The sequence below is a fragment of the Diadema antillarum genome, unplaced genomic scaffold (assembly GCF_040938485.1).
Source record: "Diadema antillarum isolate AM-2024a unplaced genomic scaffold, OU_Dant_1.0 seq00000263_RagTag, whole genome shotgun sequence".
In the NCBI taxonomy this organism is placed as follows: Eukaryota; Metazoa; Echinodermata; class Echinoidea; order Diadematoida; family Diadematidae; genus Diadema; species Diadema antillarum.
This window is the reverse complement of record NW_027271301.1, coordinates 725,177-742,000: the sequence shown is the minus strand read 5'-3', so window position 1 is coordinate 742,000 and position 16,824 is coordinate 725,177. Positions and strand designations below refer to the sequence as shown.

Genomic DNA, 16,824 nt, shown 5'->3' with positions numbered 1-16,824 from the left:
TGGAAAGGACCAAGGATGTATGTCCACATCTACACGATGAGGCACAGGCTATCGCTAAGAAGTATAACACACTACTGAAGCTGTACGCCACCTGTGACAATTTCTTCAACGGGGGGACTTCCTCACATGCGAAGAACTCCACAAACTTGAAAGAAGACTTTGTACATTAAAGCTTGCATTTTCCTTTAAATATTCATTTATGAAAAATGAGCAATAATTAAATCTTCACCAAAAGACAAATGTAAAAAAAAAGAATAACTTTAAAAATGTAGAAGTTTGCTCATTTATGGGAAGGCAGGTATGATGTAATGCATTTCATACCTTAGCATTGTCCTTATTTCACTGACACAGATCATTCAGTTTGAGAGTACAGTGACCTTCTTCAGGAGTAATTTCCCATCGGAGTCCATCACGCCAAAACAACATCTGCTGAAGGATCATATTGTGCCTTGGTTCGAGCTGTGGGGAGCTGGGCTATCACTCATGAGGGAGCAAGGAGGGGAGGGGATGCACGCTCACCTGAACACAAGCTGGTGTAACTTGAGATGCTTCTCACCGTCAGATGAGCTCGAACTCCACCTCAAGTCAGTGGAGGAACATTGGGCATATTCAAACCCTCTCGCCTACCACAGAATTAGGAAGAAGTAATTGGAAATGCAATGTAAATATTTGTTAAAGTAGTTAGACACAAAGAAAATTAAAGATAATACAATGCATCACTTAGTCCAAAATATTGTTGCTTTCACAAACACTTCATTGAGATACAGTAACTAATTAAAGTGCAAAAATGCAATACAAAGTAACTGGAGGGTAAAAATGATCTTTCCCTTTAACTTGTCTCTGTATTTGAGTCAATGTGTTGTCACAATCATGCCCTTCCATATGATGTGTATACTATAAAATGCAAGCGCATATGGAGTATGTGTACACTTGTTGATGCTCAAAAAAATGGTGGTTGTTTATCCAAGGGTTTTTATGGTGCCGTAAACTGGGGGGGGGGGGGGGGGAAACATTGGACAGGCGGGGTTACTTTGGGCAGTTCAGACAGCTTCACTTCCATTATTTTGCTGCTTGCAATATACAAGAGAAGTGCAGTCAATCAAATATTCACATACCCCACTTTCATAACCTTCAAAAATATTTTCAGAAAAGCTAGGTACTACAAGATCTGAGGGTCCACCGTCAGGCGTACCATGGGAAAAGCTTTGTGGGCAACCACATCCACAAATGTTTGAAGGTAGATATAACATTGCAACATACATCTGTGTTCTCCCACTCTTTATGCAAGAGCTTGAATGCAGCTTTGAATGCTTAGTGTCCTAGTACTGTATTCTCATACCAATTTCTTGATTGTTCTGTTTCCAAAGCCCACCAATATCAACTGCCTGACTGGCCAAGTAGAGGAGACAGTGAGGTCCCTGTGTCCAGCACTCCATGAGGAATCCCAGGCTCTTGCTGCAAAGTACAATGCCATTTTCAAGTTGTATGGCAAGTGCCACAGTGCCATGAATGCTGGTTATTTCCTGCCTGATGACAAGATTGATGAATTAGGTGAGAAAAGTATCATAAATTTGTGAATATAATTTGGTGCAATCTTAAACATACAGTAAATAAATAGTGCACATTTTTCATGTTATACATTCTGAAACTATCTATCATGTCTTACACCTGAAATTCAAGTCCCCTGTTTAATAAAAGCTAACAGCAAACTTGACATTTTTTTGGCCCCCACATAGTTTTCATATCACTTGTACTCTTAAGAATTTCTTTCATATTTTTTTTTTCTTCATACAGAAGACAACATCAAAGCCTTCTTCACATGCTTCAGAGCTGACTTTCATGGGGAAGGTACCACGCCAAAACTGCACATCATGGAAATGCACGATGTTCCCTGGCTAAGGAGATGGCATGCCGGTCTTGGCGTCATGGGTGAGTAGGGAGGTGAATCCGTCCATTTCCAACTGAGCACCATCATGCGGGACCTGCGTGGATTCATCAACAACCTGACTATCCTTGAACATGCAGTGAAAGCTCAGTGGATTCAGAGCAGCCCTAAAATGTAGGCAAGACATACAAAGTGAATGAGAACAAGAACAATCACAGAATGGGAATATGGCATTATAAAGAAACATCTGACAGTTATCATAACATTCTGAAAATACCTCAAAGATGTTATTAAAGCTAGCATCCATTTTGACGACAGTGGTCGTTATGTTTCTCTTAGGGGTTAAATGATTCAAATAAAACTCATTTTCCATAATCCAGGACCATAAATGCAATCACTTTATATTGCCTAGGGTTCTAGGGATACTGGAAGATACAGAAACTAAGTGAGTGATTGCACTGCATACATGTACAGTTTATAGAATCATTACATGTCAAATCTGACTCGGGTTGCCACATGTTGATATACTTGTATTTGTCATTATACTCATTCCAATACATACATGTACGGGTATGTGTACTGTTATAAAGTCAATATCTAACAGTACTTTTATAATTGTTACATTGGCAGATGGTTACAGGACCATGGTATTCTGACTGTCCATGAGAACAGCGTTAGAGTCATGCAAGAAGACATCATCCAGGGAAATCTACTACCTCGATGGGTCCCTCTAAACTTTGATGTAGAAGTCAATAATTCCACCGAGATACGGCAAGCCCCACTAGTTGAGGTTGACAACCTCTTGGCCAAAGTGACAGCCATTTCGGACGAATATGCAGAGTATGTTCTATCTTTCACATAAGTAATTTCTATATAAGTCTATGTAAAGTATATCTCGTATGTATCGATTGCTTGAACAGAGCACAAATATATTTGGTAAAATTATATTGAATGGGAATGCAGTGTGTTTTTTGTTCTCACTCCATACCCATTGCAGATTGAATGTTGGTCTGAAAAGATTCAAGGAGCAAGTATCGACACTATCGGAAGCAACATGGAGGTTCATTTACATTTTTTTGTGTTCATATTATATCACAGAGCTGATAATACGTTCAATATGTCATGCATTGAAGTTGTAATGAGGATAACATTACTGTGTGTTATTTCCTTTGTTTCAAATAGCTCAAGTTCAAGTTCATGTTTATTAGTTTTTTCCACAATATACAAACATAAATCTCACTTTCTTAAGTGACAAAAACAATGCATACAATTGTACAGAGAAGACAACAATAATAGGGAAAAAACTAACAGGAGCGATACATTGCAATAGTTGCTAAAATAACGAAAGTGAAATTCAACATATGCTCTGTGTGAAAAAAAAAAAAAAAAAACGGAGGGACCCACTTAAAAGACAGAGCTTGTAGAGTGTGAGCCTCTCTTGTATTAAAAGCCCGATGCAAAAATTGAATTGAAAAACAACAACATATCGGCACAAAAAGTTCGTCACAAAAAAATTTGGCAGCCCACTAAGAGACAGACAGACAAACAGTTATACATAAAACAACATGAAACAGAGTAATGAACATGAAACAGGACTGGGACAGCAACAAGACTACTTGTAGGAGGGATAAAGAAAAAAAAACTGACTAGACGACACAAGAGGAAACAAGACTATAGCGTGATAAAGAGGTAACAGAATAGACAGGAATATGCAATGCAGACAACGATCCCTGGAGGTTTGAGGAAGAAAGAGGACAAGAAAAAGAAGAAGAAAAAAGAATATAGAACAAACCCTTCAACTGCAAAGTATAGGTTAAAGAAAATCTTACAATCAAGGCTTAAGCAATAGTTACAATAATAAAGAGAACGGCAATGCAGATATTGCGTATGAGTAACAAAGTAAGCCTATAAAGTAATCTGATTCTGCGAGTCGTCATTATAAGATTGTAAGAGCAAAGACTTTAATCTCCTTTTAAATGAGTATATAGATGGAGCATATTTTAAATCATGATTCAGGGAATTCCAATAATTTGGTCCAGTGTAAATAAGTGTATTCTTTGCTAAAATCATTCGAAGAAGTGGTAAATGAAACTCGTTAGAATGTTATAAACAGAAATATGCTTATTCTTTGTCATTCAGAGGCAAACGAATGCGTATCTTCGCATTTGGGGACTACGAGTACTTAACAAAGGTATTCACTGACAGGACCCAATGGTGCTGTACAAGGAGTATGACATGTCATCCTATAAAAGTTTGAACAATGAGAGCGCTGGCAATGAAAACTTGTTACCTAGAATGACTCCCCATAAACCTCAATAACAAGTTCGAATAAAATCCAACAAGAATTGTGGCTGATAGAGCATGCACAAGAAATGTGACTGGCATCCAACTTGGAGCATCAACGGCACCACCACCACAAACTGTTGTGTCCTACATGTACTTTGAATGACCATCTGTTCACCAATCATTAGCAAGTCTGAATAAAATCCCATGAGAAATGAGGTTAAATGTAGTATAGCACATACAAGAAATATGACATGGCATCCTTAAACGTTGGAACAATGAGGGCGCTGTCAATGGAAACTTTTCTTACCTAGAATAATCCCCCCAAACCTCCATAGCAAGTTTGCATAAAATTCGACAAAAAAAAAATGTGGCTTACAGAGCATATACAAGAAATGTGACATGGCATCCAAGTCAGAACACTGATCAGGCCTCCATCACCACAAACTGTTGTGTCCTTCATGTAGAATGACCACCCATACATCTCCTTAGCAAGTCTGAGTAAAATCCAGTAAGTAACAATCAAATTATAGCATAAATAAGCATTTTTGCAAATTTTGACATTATCAGGGTGACCTTTGACCTTGTAAAATGTGGAACAGTGAGGACAGTATATCAATAGAGATAGGTGTATAGATTTGACTATGATACATTTAAATACCAAATTTGAAGAAAAAAAAAATTGGTCAAGAAAGAAGGCCAGCATCACACACACAAGCAGACCCTGTTAAATTTACCTTGTCGCAACAAGGCCAAATCCACAGCATCCTCCGAACTCTGTTCGGGGGATACAATAATTACGCAGCATTGTGCCTTAAATACTCTCCACAAAGTAATATGTAATTTGCATAAGGGACAAAGAAGGCTAGTAGGTATGGAACTAATTGGCACACTTTTCATTCAAAATAAATGCTTTTGCAAGGCATAGTGGTCACTCTATACCAAAAGGGGGCATTTAACAGGTCCCAAGGCCTTAGTAATTTCTTTAATTCTAGGGTACATACAGTAGATCAGGAGTCATTATTGCAAATTATGCACACTAGCTGCATTTGTGGACTTCCCCTCCTCCTCCCATGTGGATTCCTCATTAGGCAAGATAATTCTTGGCAAGAATGGTGTTCTGAAATAATGCAAACTTCACTTCACCATACTGTTAATGAGCTCTTACACTGTATGTGGAGCTGAATTCGTCCATTGACTGGTGACTGGTTATAGTACAATTACATGGCTACTGGAGAGAGGATGCAATATCGCATCAAGTAATGTATTCAAGAATTTGACTGGCCACCAGACAGAGCTGGTATAAGACGAAGTGTCTACCAGCAGACCATACAGTTCCATATAATTATATTGCATTGCTTACTGTAATCTAACAATTGACAGTCTCTTAGGAGTTGCTTTTCCACCTTGAGACAATATAATCTAAGAAAAAAAAAACCTCCTGCAGGGATATGATGTGTTATATCACAACTCTAACAACGCAATATCTGTATAGTGTATATAATACACTCTAATGAACCTAAACAAATGTAAAAACAAAACTGAAGTATTTAAACAATTCTTTATTTCTATTCTTTAATCAACTAATGGATGTGAATAAGAACCTCTTTAAACTGCAAAATAATGTCTATCAAAGTGAAATACCCAAGCAGCTAAGGAGTGTGCCTGTAGTATATATATGTACAATGTACATGTATTTGAGAGTGGTTGCATTTGTGTCTGGGTGGTAGGAGCAAGCAGAGAAAAGGATGAGAAACTGGACCAGAGTGTAAGCCACTTACCTCTGCTCTCTACTTTGTTTCCTGGGTATCTGCATTTCATAAGATAATGGGAATGTAATAAGCTCAAAGTTATAAGAGGAATTTATATCTATCTAGGTGCAACTATTGAGGATACCTGACTACAGGTTTTCCCCAACTATTGGACTATGACTTTCTGGTCTGAGGTTAATTATTCTCACTAGTTACAAATGTTCATGGCCCACACACATTACTTTTTCTTTTAATATATCAAATGTTACATAATGCACAAATATATCATAAAAAAGAGGAACATAAAAAAACAGTCTCTCAACACAGCAAAGACACACACACACGCACACATACAGTTCGACCTCGATTACTGGCCTCCTTTTATCTGGAAATCTCTATTATCTGGATGCATTCACACAGTGAAGTACCTTTTTTTTCATCCCAAAATGAGAAAAATGCAGTGACTTTAAACCAAATCAAAATTTCTACAAAACTTGCATGATTTACCTACAAGATATACTTTATTTTTGTGAAGAAGGGACTACAATTTAGCGCAGGCTAGCATAGCTACCTGCCTAGCTGCCAGTGCACTGGGACGGCAGCCTGGACGGCAGCTACATACATCAACATTGTGTCTCCCATATCTGGCCAATTCGCTTATCCGGATGAGCGCTGGTCCCGACATGGCCGGATAATCGAGGTCCAACTGTATTTAAACACTCACCCACTCTATCTGCCTTGAATAAATTACATAACAGTACCAACACACACAAACACACACACACACAAACACACACACACACACACACACACACACACACACATGTTCACTCTTGCCGACAAATCCACCATTGATTCTTCCTCCCCCTGAAAGGACCTGCCCATAGCAGGTCATCTCCCTGGCTGATTGGCAGTGCACTCACCATGTGACACAGTGACCATTGTCCAATGACTATCCTCCTTTTGCCCCCAAGACAAATTGTGAATGCCCTTATTACTTCAGTCACCATCATGCCAAGACTGCCACCAAATGCATGGCATGGAGACAGGAGAAGTTTACTGGACATCTCTCATATTCATCACTAGAGACTTACTTAGGAAGGTGTTGAGTCCAAATGGTTTCCACATGTGGGGTAGTTTTGCTTGCAGAGTTGCTGTGATTCTGTGACTACCAGAGCCATATATCATTTGTGGATCTTCCTCAAAATGGTTCATCAGGTAAGTGTCTCATAAGTATTTAATTTCTATAAACAGTCTGGCAACCCTATGACATATCAGTAAAAGAAAAAAAAAACAATTAGAAATTTCATTATGGCAACTGATATTCCTCTGCTATAGTGGATGGTCCTCCAAATACGTCTAGAGTACACCATCTCTTCACAATGCAAGATGACACTTTCATATAATTGGCAAGAAAAAAGTGACAAGTTTGTCACAGTGCATTGAGTGTTTACTTTCCTTTAACTAGCTTCATTTGGATGGATGGCTAAATTGTTTAAGAGAGCAGGTACAGTATTCAGGGATTTGTGCACTTTCATTTGACCTCTGACCCTTGCCCTTGACCCATGGCCCACAATTCTTCAATCATGAATAATATCCATCATTTCAAAGCAATACTAGTTCAAACTAGAACTATCACTGAATTTGATTTATACCCCCACCTAAAACCGAGTAAGCTCATTTGAAACATTTTTTTTTATGTTCTTTATTGAAAAATGTTGACATGGCAATTGATGCATTGTTCTACATTAACCCTAAAAAGACTGGGCTATTTTGGTAGCTCGAAAGACTGGGGGGGGGGGGGGGGGGGGGGGCCTCAAAGGCCCCCCCCCTAAGATCTCGGCCGTGGATCGCGCGATCGCCGCGGAACTTTGCACAATGGTAGTGTGTGATGTAATCTACAAGATCGTTTTTTTAAATTTTAGAAAATAGTCTTCTTTTATTTTATTTTGATTAATTATGATAATTTATGTGAGAAATCAGAATCTTTCATCTAAATCAGTAAATAAAGCTCCAAAAGTGTTCATTTTTGGTATAATTATTCTTTGTGGCATTCTTAGCAAATGTACTTGAAAAAAAATTTGGTATCAGAATTAATTTCTTATTTATTTTATTGTTTCATGAATTTCTTATGTATTTCTCTGTTTTTTCGACCTTTTGTTTTTGTTGTTTTTTGTAACAAAATTTGTCACAGACACTTTTTGAAGCATAATACTCCTAAAACAAACTAATTTTAGCCATTGAGAGTAAAAATACGCATATTTATATGAACCATGTGAAAAAACTCAATTTGCATTGACTTTGTACACAAAATCACATTTTTTAGCCATTTTTGGCCTCACATGCATGTACAAAAAGTCATGTAACTTCAGAACCGTACCCCCGGGCGTCACAAATTTGGCGTCAAAATGTGCGGGAAATTCAAAAGAAAAAAGTCATGGAGCATCGCGCCGAGAGCATTGCGTGTTGCAGAGTAATCGTGCGAAATGTCGAGGGGGGGGGGGGCCTCCGAGGCCCCCCCCCCCCCCCCAGTGCAGTTAGGGTTAAATAAATGTGTATTTTGCTCATTTTGGAATTAATCACATGTGCTAAATATCAATTCAAATGCTATAGGGAGTTAGTAAATTCCACAATTAGTATAGTCATCATTTCAAAAAATTATGTTACCCTGACAACACACTGTTCAACATTGATGAAAGAGGAAGCATACACATCTACATAGCAGTCACATGTGTTAAATTTCAACTCAAACGCTGAAAAACTGAAGGAGTTTGCTCAATCTGTAACTTTTTGTTTCCTACTGAAAACAAGTGGTTACCATGGAAATGAATTGTTTAACAGTGACAAAAGGTGTGTTTTGCACATCTTAAAACTACAATGGTCATATGTGTCAAATCTCATGTCAAATGCTCAAAAACTAGGTGAGTTAGCACTATCCAGAATATTTTCATCCAAGTGATCTCATCTGAATTTCAAGGCAAATCTTCAAATATTGTGTTGGCTAAATCTGCAATATATTTGAATTGTTTGCAGACAAAATATGCTGTAATTGTTTCCATGACAAACAATGAAGTTTGCACATCTATGTACTACACCGGTTACATGTGCCAAATTTCAAGTCAAAGCGCTGAAAAAAACACCAAAAAAACGAAGGGGTTAGACAATCCACAATATTTTCTACGGCTTATACAGTATTTGGGGAAATGGTGTTATCACGGCAATACATCACTCAAAATTGCTGAAATATGTTTTCTGCACATCTAAAACTTATAGTGGTCAAATGTGCCAAATCTCAAGTCAACTGCTGAAAATGAAGGAGTTAGCTAAATCCATTGGTTATTTGCATGATTTTCATTTTAAGAATGCTGTTACCATGGCAACACAATGTCAATGACAAAACATGAAGTCTGCACATCTACATGATCGCACATCTGCCAAATTACAAGTCAAATGCTAAAAAAACTGGGGGAAGTAACAAAATCAACAATATTTTTGTATGATGTTCATGTTAAGGTTTGATGCTGTTACCATGGCAACACATTGTTTAACAATGACAGAAAAAATATGAAGTTTGCACGTTTATACAATATAGCACTCACATGAGCCAAATTTCAAGTTGAATTACCGGTATTAAAAATAAGCTAGGGAATGAGCTAAATCCATAATTTGATTTTCATCAGAAAAATGCTGTTACCATGACAACAGATTGTTCCACAGTAACAAAAGATCAAGTCTGCACATCTATATACTGTAGCGGCCACATGTGCCAAATCTAATGCCAAATGCAAAAAACTGAGGGAGTTTACTTTTTCATATAAAAGGATCCAGGGATCCATCTAAACTTGACCTTGTTTTTACATAATGTAGATCAGACAAAGCCCACTCACTGACAGGTATTGAGGCATTGTTCCCTAAATAGCCATAGAGAAAAGGCCATGGTGGCACAATGGGAATAGGGGGATAGGGTTCAATCTTTTGTACCCATTCATAAAGGCAGCACTCCATGCAACAATTGATGAACAAAGCCCAGTAAGAGAGTTAAGACCATCCACGCCCCTCATTAAATCACATTTGCAGCCCTTACACAACCCACTTATCTGCTTTATTCCATTATCTTCCATTCATTCATCTTTTACCCCCATCTCCTTCCTCCCACGCCCCACACTGATGGACACTTCAAACTGAACAAACTCCTGCTGTCGTCACAATCTGGATTTTAATGTCTATTCTCCTTTGGGCATCCACTATTACCTTAATGGCAGATAGAAACAATATCACTTTTCTCCCCTCCCATATGACCAGACAGCTGCTGTTTACAGGGAATTAAAGGAGGATTACACTTGTATCTATTTTCCAAGGAAACCTTTTTGTCAAAAAGAAAAGATTTCAAAAACCCAGATGAGATCATGAAGGTTTTGTGAAGCCATCCACGGAGAGATTCACAAAAATTGCATACATTAAAGCAGCACAACTGACTAATTTGCAAAATAACCAGCACATGTAACTTAAGTGAATGAACTTTACATGAAGTACTAACTATAACATACCAATAATAACTCAAATTCTTATATGAATTAAAAACAAAGCTGCTGGATTATCTTTGTCGATTCAAAACATATGTGAATATTCAAAATTGATCTATTTTGTTAAAATTTTGTGAGGTAGAATTTTGCAACTAGTAAGACAAAATTTGTACTTTCATGAAGAGCTGTAGGTAAGTTACTGTAGCTTATGGAAGAGATTATACATTACTTATACATTGAAAGCAATATGCAAGATGTTTCTATACTTTTTGATCTGCAAGTCTCATTTCACTTTGGCATTATATTTGATATAATGCTTGTTTGAAGCATGGGGGGAGGGGGGGGGGGGCAAAGTTATCTTTTATTAAAGTGTTCTCAGATATCATATTATATTGGGGTAATGAACACTGGAAACAGAAAATATTCTGACATCCCTGAAATGTACCCATACACATCTACCTTGAAAATGCCCATCTATGATTCTATCATAAGCATGTGTGTGCATTTATGTGAAGCAAAGGTGGCCTACACATGAGAAAATCCTGTTTCAGGAGGATTGAGCATTTTCCTCAGGTGTTTAATATAATGTACAATGTGTATTTCTCTGATTGTGATCTTCATGTCACATACTCCTTGCTGTTGTGTTTGTCAAGCTTTTTAACGAAATCAATCTCCTTACCAATTCATTTGTGTGGCTATCAATAGAATGGATGTCAATGAAACTGACCTTTAAAAACCAAAGGTTATTGCTCAGTATGTAGGCCTTTGGCTCTGTCGCAGATAAATCTAATATTTTGTCCTTAAAGATCTAAGTAAATACAAAATGGTCAACATTTGCTTTCATTTTTTATTTTTGTCTTGTTTTTTGGTTGTCAGGACATTGTAACTGAACTTCCTACTGATGACACAACAGACATCTCTCTCCATGTCTCGCTACCTGACATCATAGTACCAAACTATCCCTTTATGACAATGATATGCATTCTCATTGCGGTCATTACCATATCCAACTGCCTGGCGATCAGAACTATTGTCTCCTCATCCAGACTCCTCAATCAAACTGGTGAGTAGCATCTTCATGATTGTAACTGTCGGACAGCAGCTTGATCCTTTCCTCTCGCAATTCTCCAAGATCCTCCAATGCCCCCAAACAAGGTCCTTTTTGCAGGTTGACAAAGAACAGAAAAGATGGTAATCCGCCTGTGTGAAAGCAGTCAAGCGGTACATGACTCCCAGTTCACTCTCAACTGCATGTGCCTTTGAACAATGCAAAATATCTATTTGGTAAGAGGTACAAGCAGAGTGTGCACTGATAGCTCACAAACTCTTGTTCTACGCAAAAGAGGTACCTGAATGGGGTCAGCGAAAGTGAAATTTTACTGAGCTCAGCCTTGTTATGTACATTTTCCTATTCAAGTTCTATAAAAAACAAGAGCACACTACATTGGAAACAAGGGGAATAATACTGTGATACATGCAGTTCTTATACAGAACAAAAAACATTGACAGAAGAAACTCCAATCTTTCTATCAAAGCCCATTAAGCCTGCAAATGCAGGCATTATCTACATTTTTGGGAGTACCAGGTTCCCACACATATCAGTTGACACCATGGTAAACTATTGATTACTTACAAAACTGTGAGGCAATTCATGGTAGTTTGAGTATAAAGGTTTCTCTTTACTTCACTCCACACCAGTTGGTCATCTTCCTACTGGTCAGAAAGGATTACCACAAAAGGGCAGGCCAGTGGTCATTTCAGAGAAGTGACATTTTAAAGATATATATAACAAATCCCTAAATGCATCACTATTATTCTTTTTTCTCTGTTTTTTAGGAGGCTACAGAAAAAATAAGTTTGGTGGATTTTGAATTACAGACAGTGAATATCATTTACATAAATCAGAAGGGTTTGAATTCATGAAGAACTGACAAACAATATGGGGATGAGTCGTGATGATGTTTACATTATCTTTCTAATCTCTTGTTCTTACAATTCCCTCTTCAAATAGGATTCTGTCTCATTAACCTGGCTATTGCTGACATCTCAAATGGGATTTTCTACCTGCCATTCTGCGTCCCTATCACGCTGACGGGAAAGTGGTACAGCAACAGCTTCTTCTGCCTCTGTATGGCTGCTTCTTCCATTGCCACTGTAATCGTCTCCATTGCCACCCTTTCCCTTATCAGTGTGGACCGCTACATCTGCATCTCGAGACCCTTACACTATCAGCGGCTCTTCTCCAAGCAGCGGGTCAGGTGGCTGCTGCTCTTCACTTGGCTCTACGGAGGGGCAGTAGCCACCTTTTCCACAGTCATACCACAGTTTGTTGGGTTCCGGCCTGACCTTTACAGCTGTGCAATCGCTGTAACGACGGAGGAGAACTTGTACTACACTTTCATTCTGCTTGCGTGTGGCTTTTACGCCCCCCTCTGCATCATCTTCTTCTCCTCCTCCCAGATTGCCCGCATCAGCTGGAGGGCCCAACGGAGCATCTACCTCCAGACAGCAGCTGTGCAGACTCAAGAACTGGACTCCCTCAGGGAGACTCTGCGGCAAGTGAAGAAGGCCCTAAGAGTGTTTGTTGTCTTAGTAGCCTTTATGGCCTGCTGGGGGCCCTTTGCAGTGGGGATGCATTACATGGCCATCACAAGAAAAGAGTTGCCATGGCAACTCAATGCTGCATTTGGGTTTCTGGCTAACTTTAACAGTGCAATGAACCCATTCATCTACATTATCACAAATCCTGCATTTCGGAAAGTTTTCTTCAAGAAGTATTGTCCCTGTCTCTGTAGAGAAAGAAATGTTGCATTATACTTATAGTCTCCTCTGCACAAGGAGCCACACAAACATTTGCACACATGTAGTTGATATCATCAGTACAGAGGTAACCTTATAAGCACTGACATAAACTCCTACTGACATTTGAACTACATGTATCAAATTTCTTTGCAAAATCTGATTTTCTTGCTTGGGTAATGAATGCACTGCAAGTCTATTTTTCCTTGTGTTATACTCTATTTTCATCTACTCTCTATTCCAATATTCACATCAGTTATTGTAACCAGGTGAGATCAGATAGACACAGCACAAAAAAAAAGTTTCCTAAAATTTCAACAAGACTAAGAATACAATAGCGTGTATTCTCTTCCACTGCAAATCACGATATAGTCTAAATTTCAAGCACTTACAGCAATGTTGTGATATGTTACATGAATATTGGTAAGAAAAAACAACAACAATCATTTGGGTTCATCATTCTCACGAAATTTAGAGTCAAATGGCCAACATTTTTCAAATAGGTTCTGGTCAAATCAAGACAGTAGTAAAGAACATTCAGAAATTCCTCGATGAATCTTAAGTTCTTACATTACTCCCCACTCAAGTCTTTGCAGACCACCTAGTGAAGAAGCACTTCACAAGATAAAGTTCTTCATGATACTTACAAGAAGTGTCCTGTATGGAACCTCTTTTTTATGTTTTGAACTGTTTGTATTTATCACATTGAACCAGGTAAAAGTTTTGAATTTGAATATATTAAAATGTTCTTTATATTCAAAATTCCGGTGTCCTGTATTTGATTCTTTGATACATTGCTTGGTCACACATTCATTTTTTAAAATTAAATATCATTTTTTTAAGTCAATGGAAATCAGTAATACTTTCCAAACATATTCATGTAGATCTAAGGGATTAGGGTATAAATTTGCTTTGAATGCCCATTGGCAAATATATTAAGGATCTGTGTTCTTACCTCGCCACCTCCAGGGACACCAAAGGTTGCAGAGATGCCATCAGACCGAGAAAATTGATCCCTAATGATATCAAGTTATGTGCCGCACCTATTGCTAGCAGCTGTCCTGATGTATAGGGTGTACACACGTATATACAGTAACTAATGGTGCCACTCTACAGAGATACATGATAAGCTTACATTGTTACATCAGGAAACTTCATACTCTCATTTCAAAACTCTACTTAAATCATAATTGTTTTAATTGTACACTGTAGTTTTGGTTCATCTTAATGTAATATTGGATATGGACCGGGTTTAAAGGTTTGTACTGCTGGCTATTCATGTGTACACAGCATGTGCTAAATTATACATGCTCTCATGCGTCGAGAGTATCAGTAATGAGTATCAGTAATGAGTAATCATTAAATTATTATCATTATTATTATTATCAACATCATCACTTCTTACTTCTTCATTTATTCATTCATACATTCAGTCCCCCACCCTCCATAATTGAACATACAGTCAACCTCGCGTAAGTCGACATAATCGGGACTGAGCAAAACACGTCGACTTACGCGAATGTCGACTTACGCGTAAGTCGACATTTTGTCGACTTATAAATGAAAACTAATTTCCCCTGTACAGAGTATACATTTGGATCACGATGGGGATCGCTACCTAAATCTTATTCATTTTGCCGCCAAAACATGCCTACTGACATCAGGAACAATAATGTTTTAGTTCATGCATAAATCTCGCGCGGGTTAGTAACGACAACGCACAATTTCCAAATCTCTAGAGAGATTTTGAGAGAGCGGGATCGGAAACCTAGGCCCGTTTCTAGACACTTTACTTTTTAAACTTAATTTGAAATATCAAACGCAAATTCCCCAAAATTGCATTAAACTTTGCGATTTAAATTCAAGTGCGTTGCTGCGAAGATATCGCGTGTGATTTCGCATGATTTTGTCGAGATAATTTTTCAGTGCCGACTGAGTTGAAATATGTGTGATTTTCCTTCCCTAAGTCGCCATATTTTTTTTTGTTCTGTTTAAAATTTGTATTGCCATACTCTGAAAATGAATTGTTCTCGCGCTCCGATTCGTAACATTACCGCTCTGTACGGCGCGGGCCCGTCTGAAATAAAAAGAAGAAGAAAAGTTTGTTTGAAAACGACATCTTTCGGACTACTATAACCTTTGTAAAAACAAACCTCTTTCCATTGTCGGACTAATTCAACTTTGGGCTGAGATTTAAACCTTCGGCATAGCGAACTTTAACAATAATTCGTTGTCATTTTTTCATTGACATTTTGTGAAGCAGCATGCGTTTCGGCAGTTTGAAACGTGTGAATGTTGCGTTGTCTTTCCCCTGCAAGTGCAGACTAAGTTCGGTCACGGCGGAAGTTCCGTTACGAAATAAAAAAATAATGCGAGCCTTTTCAACCATAACTCACTTCCGTAAATTTTAATGCGTTTAAACGCAGTTTCTAGTTTCGGACAAAACCCGCAAGTCTTTTCTGCAACGCTTTTGCTTTTTGAATACAGCGTTGTTTGTGATTTGACGGACTTGCATTTGATTTTTAGAGTTGCGTTTAAACGCAATTGAGTTTAAATTTCATACAATTTTCTAGTTTCGTATGATTATCAAACGCAAGTCTTTTCAGCGTTCCGTGTGATTTGATGGACTTGCATTTGATTTTCAGAATTGCGTTTAATTTTTAATTTTGCTTACGAAATGAAAAATAATGCAAATCTTTTAAATAACACACTTCCGGAGATGTTTAGAGATACGTTTAAACGCAGTTTCTCATACTTTCGTACAAAAACCGCAAGTCTTTTTTGCAACGCTCTTGCGTTTTTTATACAGGGTTATGTGTGATTTGACGGACTTGCATTTGATTTTTAGAGTTGCGTTTAAACGCAATTGAGTTCCCTACAATTTTCTAGTTTCGTATGATTATCAAACGCAAGTCTTTTCAGCGTTCCGTGTGATTTGATGGACTTGCATTTGATTTTCAGAGTTGCGTTTGATTTCTTATTTTGCTTACGAAATGAAAAATAATGCAAGTCTTTTAAACAATAACACAACTCCGTATATGTTTAGAGTTGCGTTTAAATGCAGTTTCTTATAGTTCCGTACAAAAACCGTAAGTCTGCTCTGCACCGCTCTCGCGTTTAAATACAGCGTTACGTGTGATTTGATGGATTTGCATTTGATTTTTAGAGTTGCGTTTAAACGCGATTGAGTTAAAAAAAAAGTTCCCTACAATTTTCTAGTTTCGTATGATTATCAAACGCACGTCTTTCAGCTTTCCGTGTGATTTGATGGACTTGCATTGGATTTTCAGAGTTGCGTTTAATTTCTAATTTTGCTTACGAAATAAAAAAAGTAATGCAAGTCTTTTCAACAATAACGCACTTCCGTAGATGTATAGAGATGTTTTTAAACGCAGTTTCTAGTTTTGTACAAAACCGCAAGTCTTCTCTGCAACGCTCTTGCGTTTAAATACATCGTTGAGTGTGATTTGACGAACTTATATTTGGTTTTTAGAGTTGCGTCTAAACGCAATTGAGTTTCAGGTTCGTACATTTATTTTCTAGTTTCATATGATTATCAGACGCAAGTCTTTTCAGCAACGCA

At 37.9% G+C, this 16,824-nt stretch overlaps 1 protein-coding gene across 1 annotated transcript; it reads left to right on the top strand.

Annotated features, from left to right (window-relative positions):
* The first annotated feature begins 1,973 nt into the window (after positions 1–1,973).
* On the top strand, positions 1,974–14,254 carry LOC139729761 (beta-2 adrenergic receptor-like). The gene is made up of 6 exons (XM_071640696.1): positions 1,974–2,059; positions 2,516–2,725; positions 2,883–2,916; positions 11,319–11,505; positions 12,454–13,233; positions 14,211–14,254. The coding sequence occupies exons 1-6, from the start codon at positions 1,974–1,976 to the stop codon at positions 14,252–14,254; spliced, it is 1,341 nt and encodes a 446-aa protein (XP_071496797.1).
* Positions 14,255–16,824: the final 2,570 nt, after the last annotated feature.

Bases quoted from the DNA above. Each gene is read 5' to 3' on its own strand.
- LOC139729761 (XM_071640696.1), top strand. From the start codon at position 1,974: ATGCGGGACCTGCGTGGATTCATCAACAACCTGACTATCCTTGAACAT. The intron at 11,506-12,453 runs GTGAGTAGCATC...CTCTTCAAATAG, and splicing joins CAGACTCCTCAATCAAACTG to GATTCTGTCTCATTAACCTG. The intron at 13,234-14,210 runs GTAGAGAAAGAA...CGCCACCTCCAG, and splicing joins GAAGTATTGTCCCTGTCTCT to GGACACCAAAGGTTGCAGAG.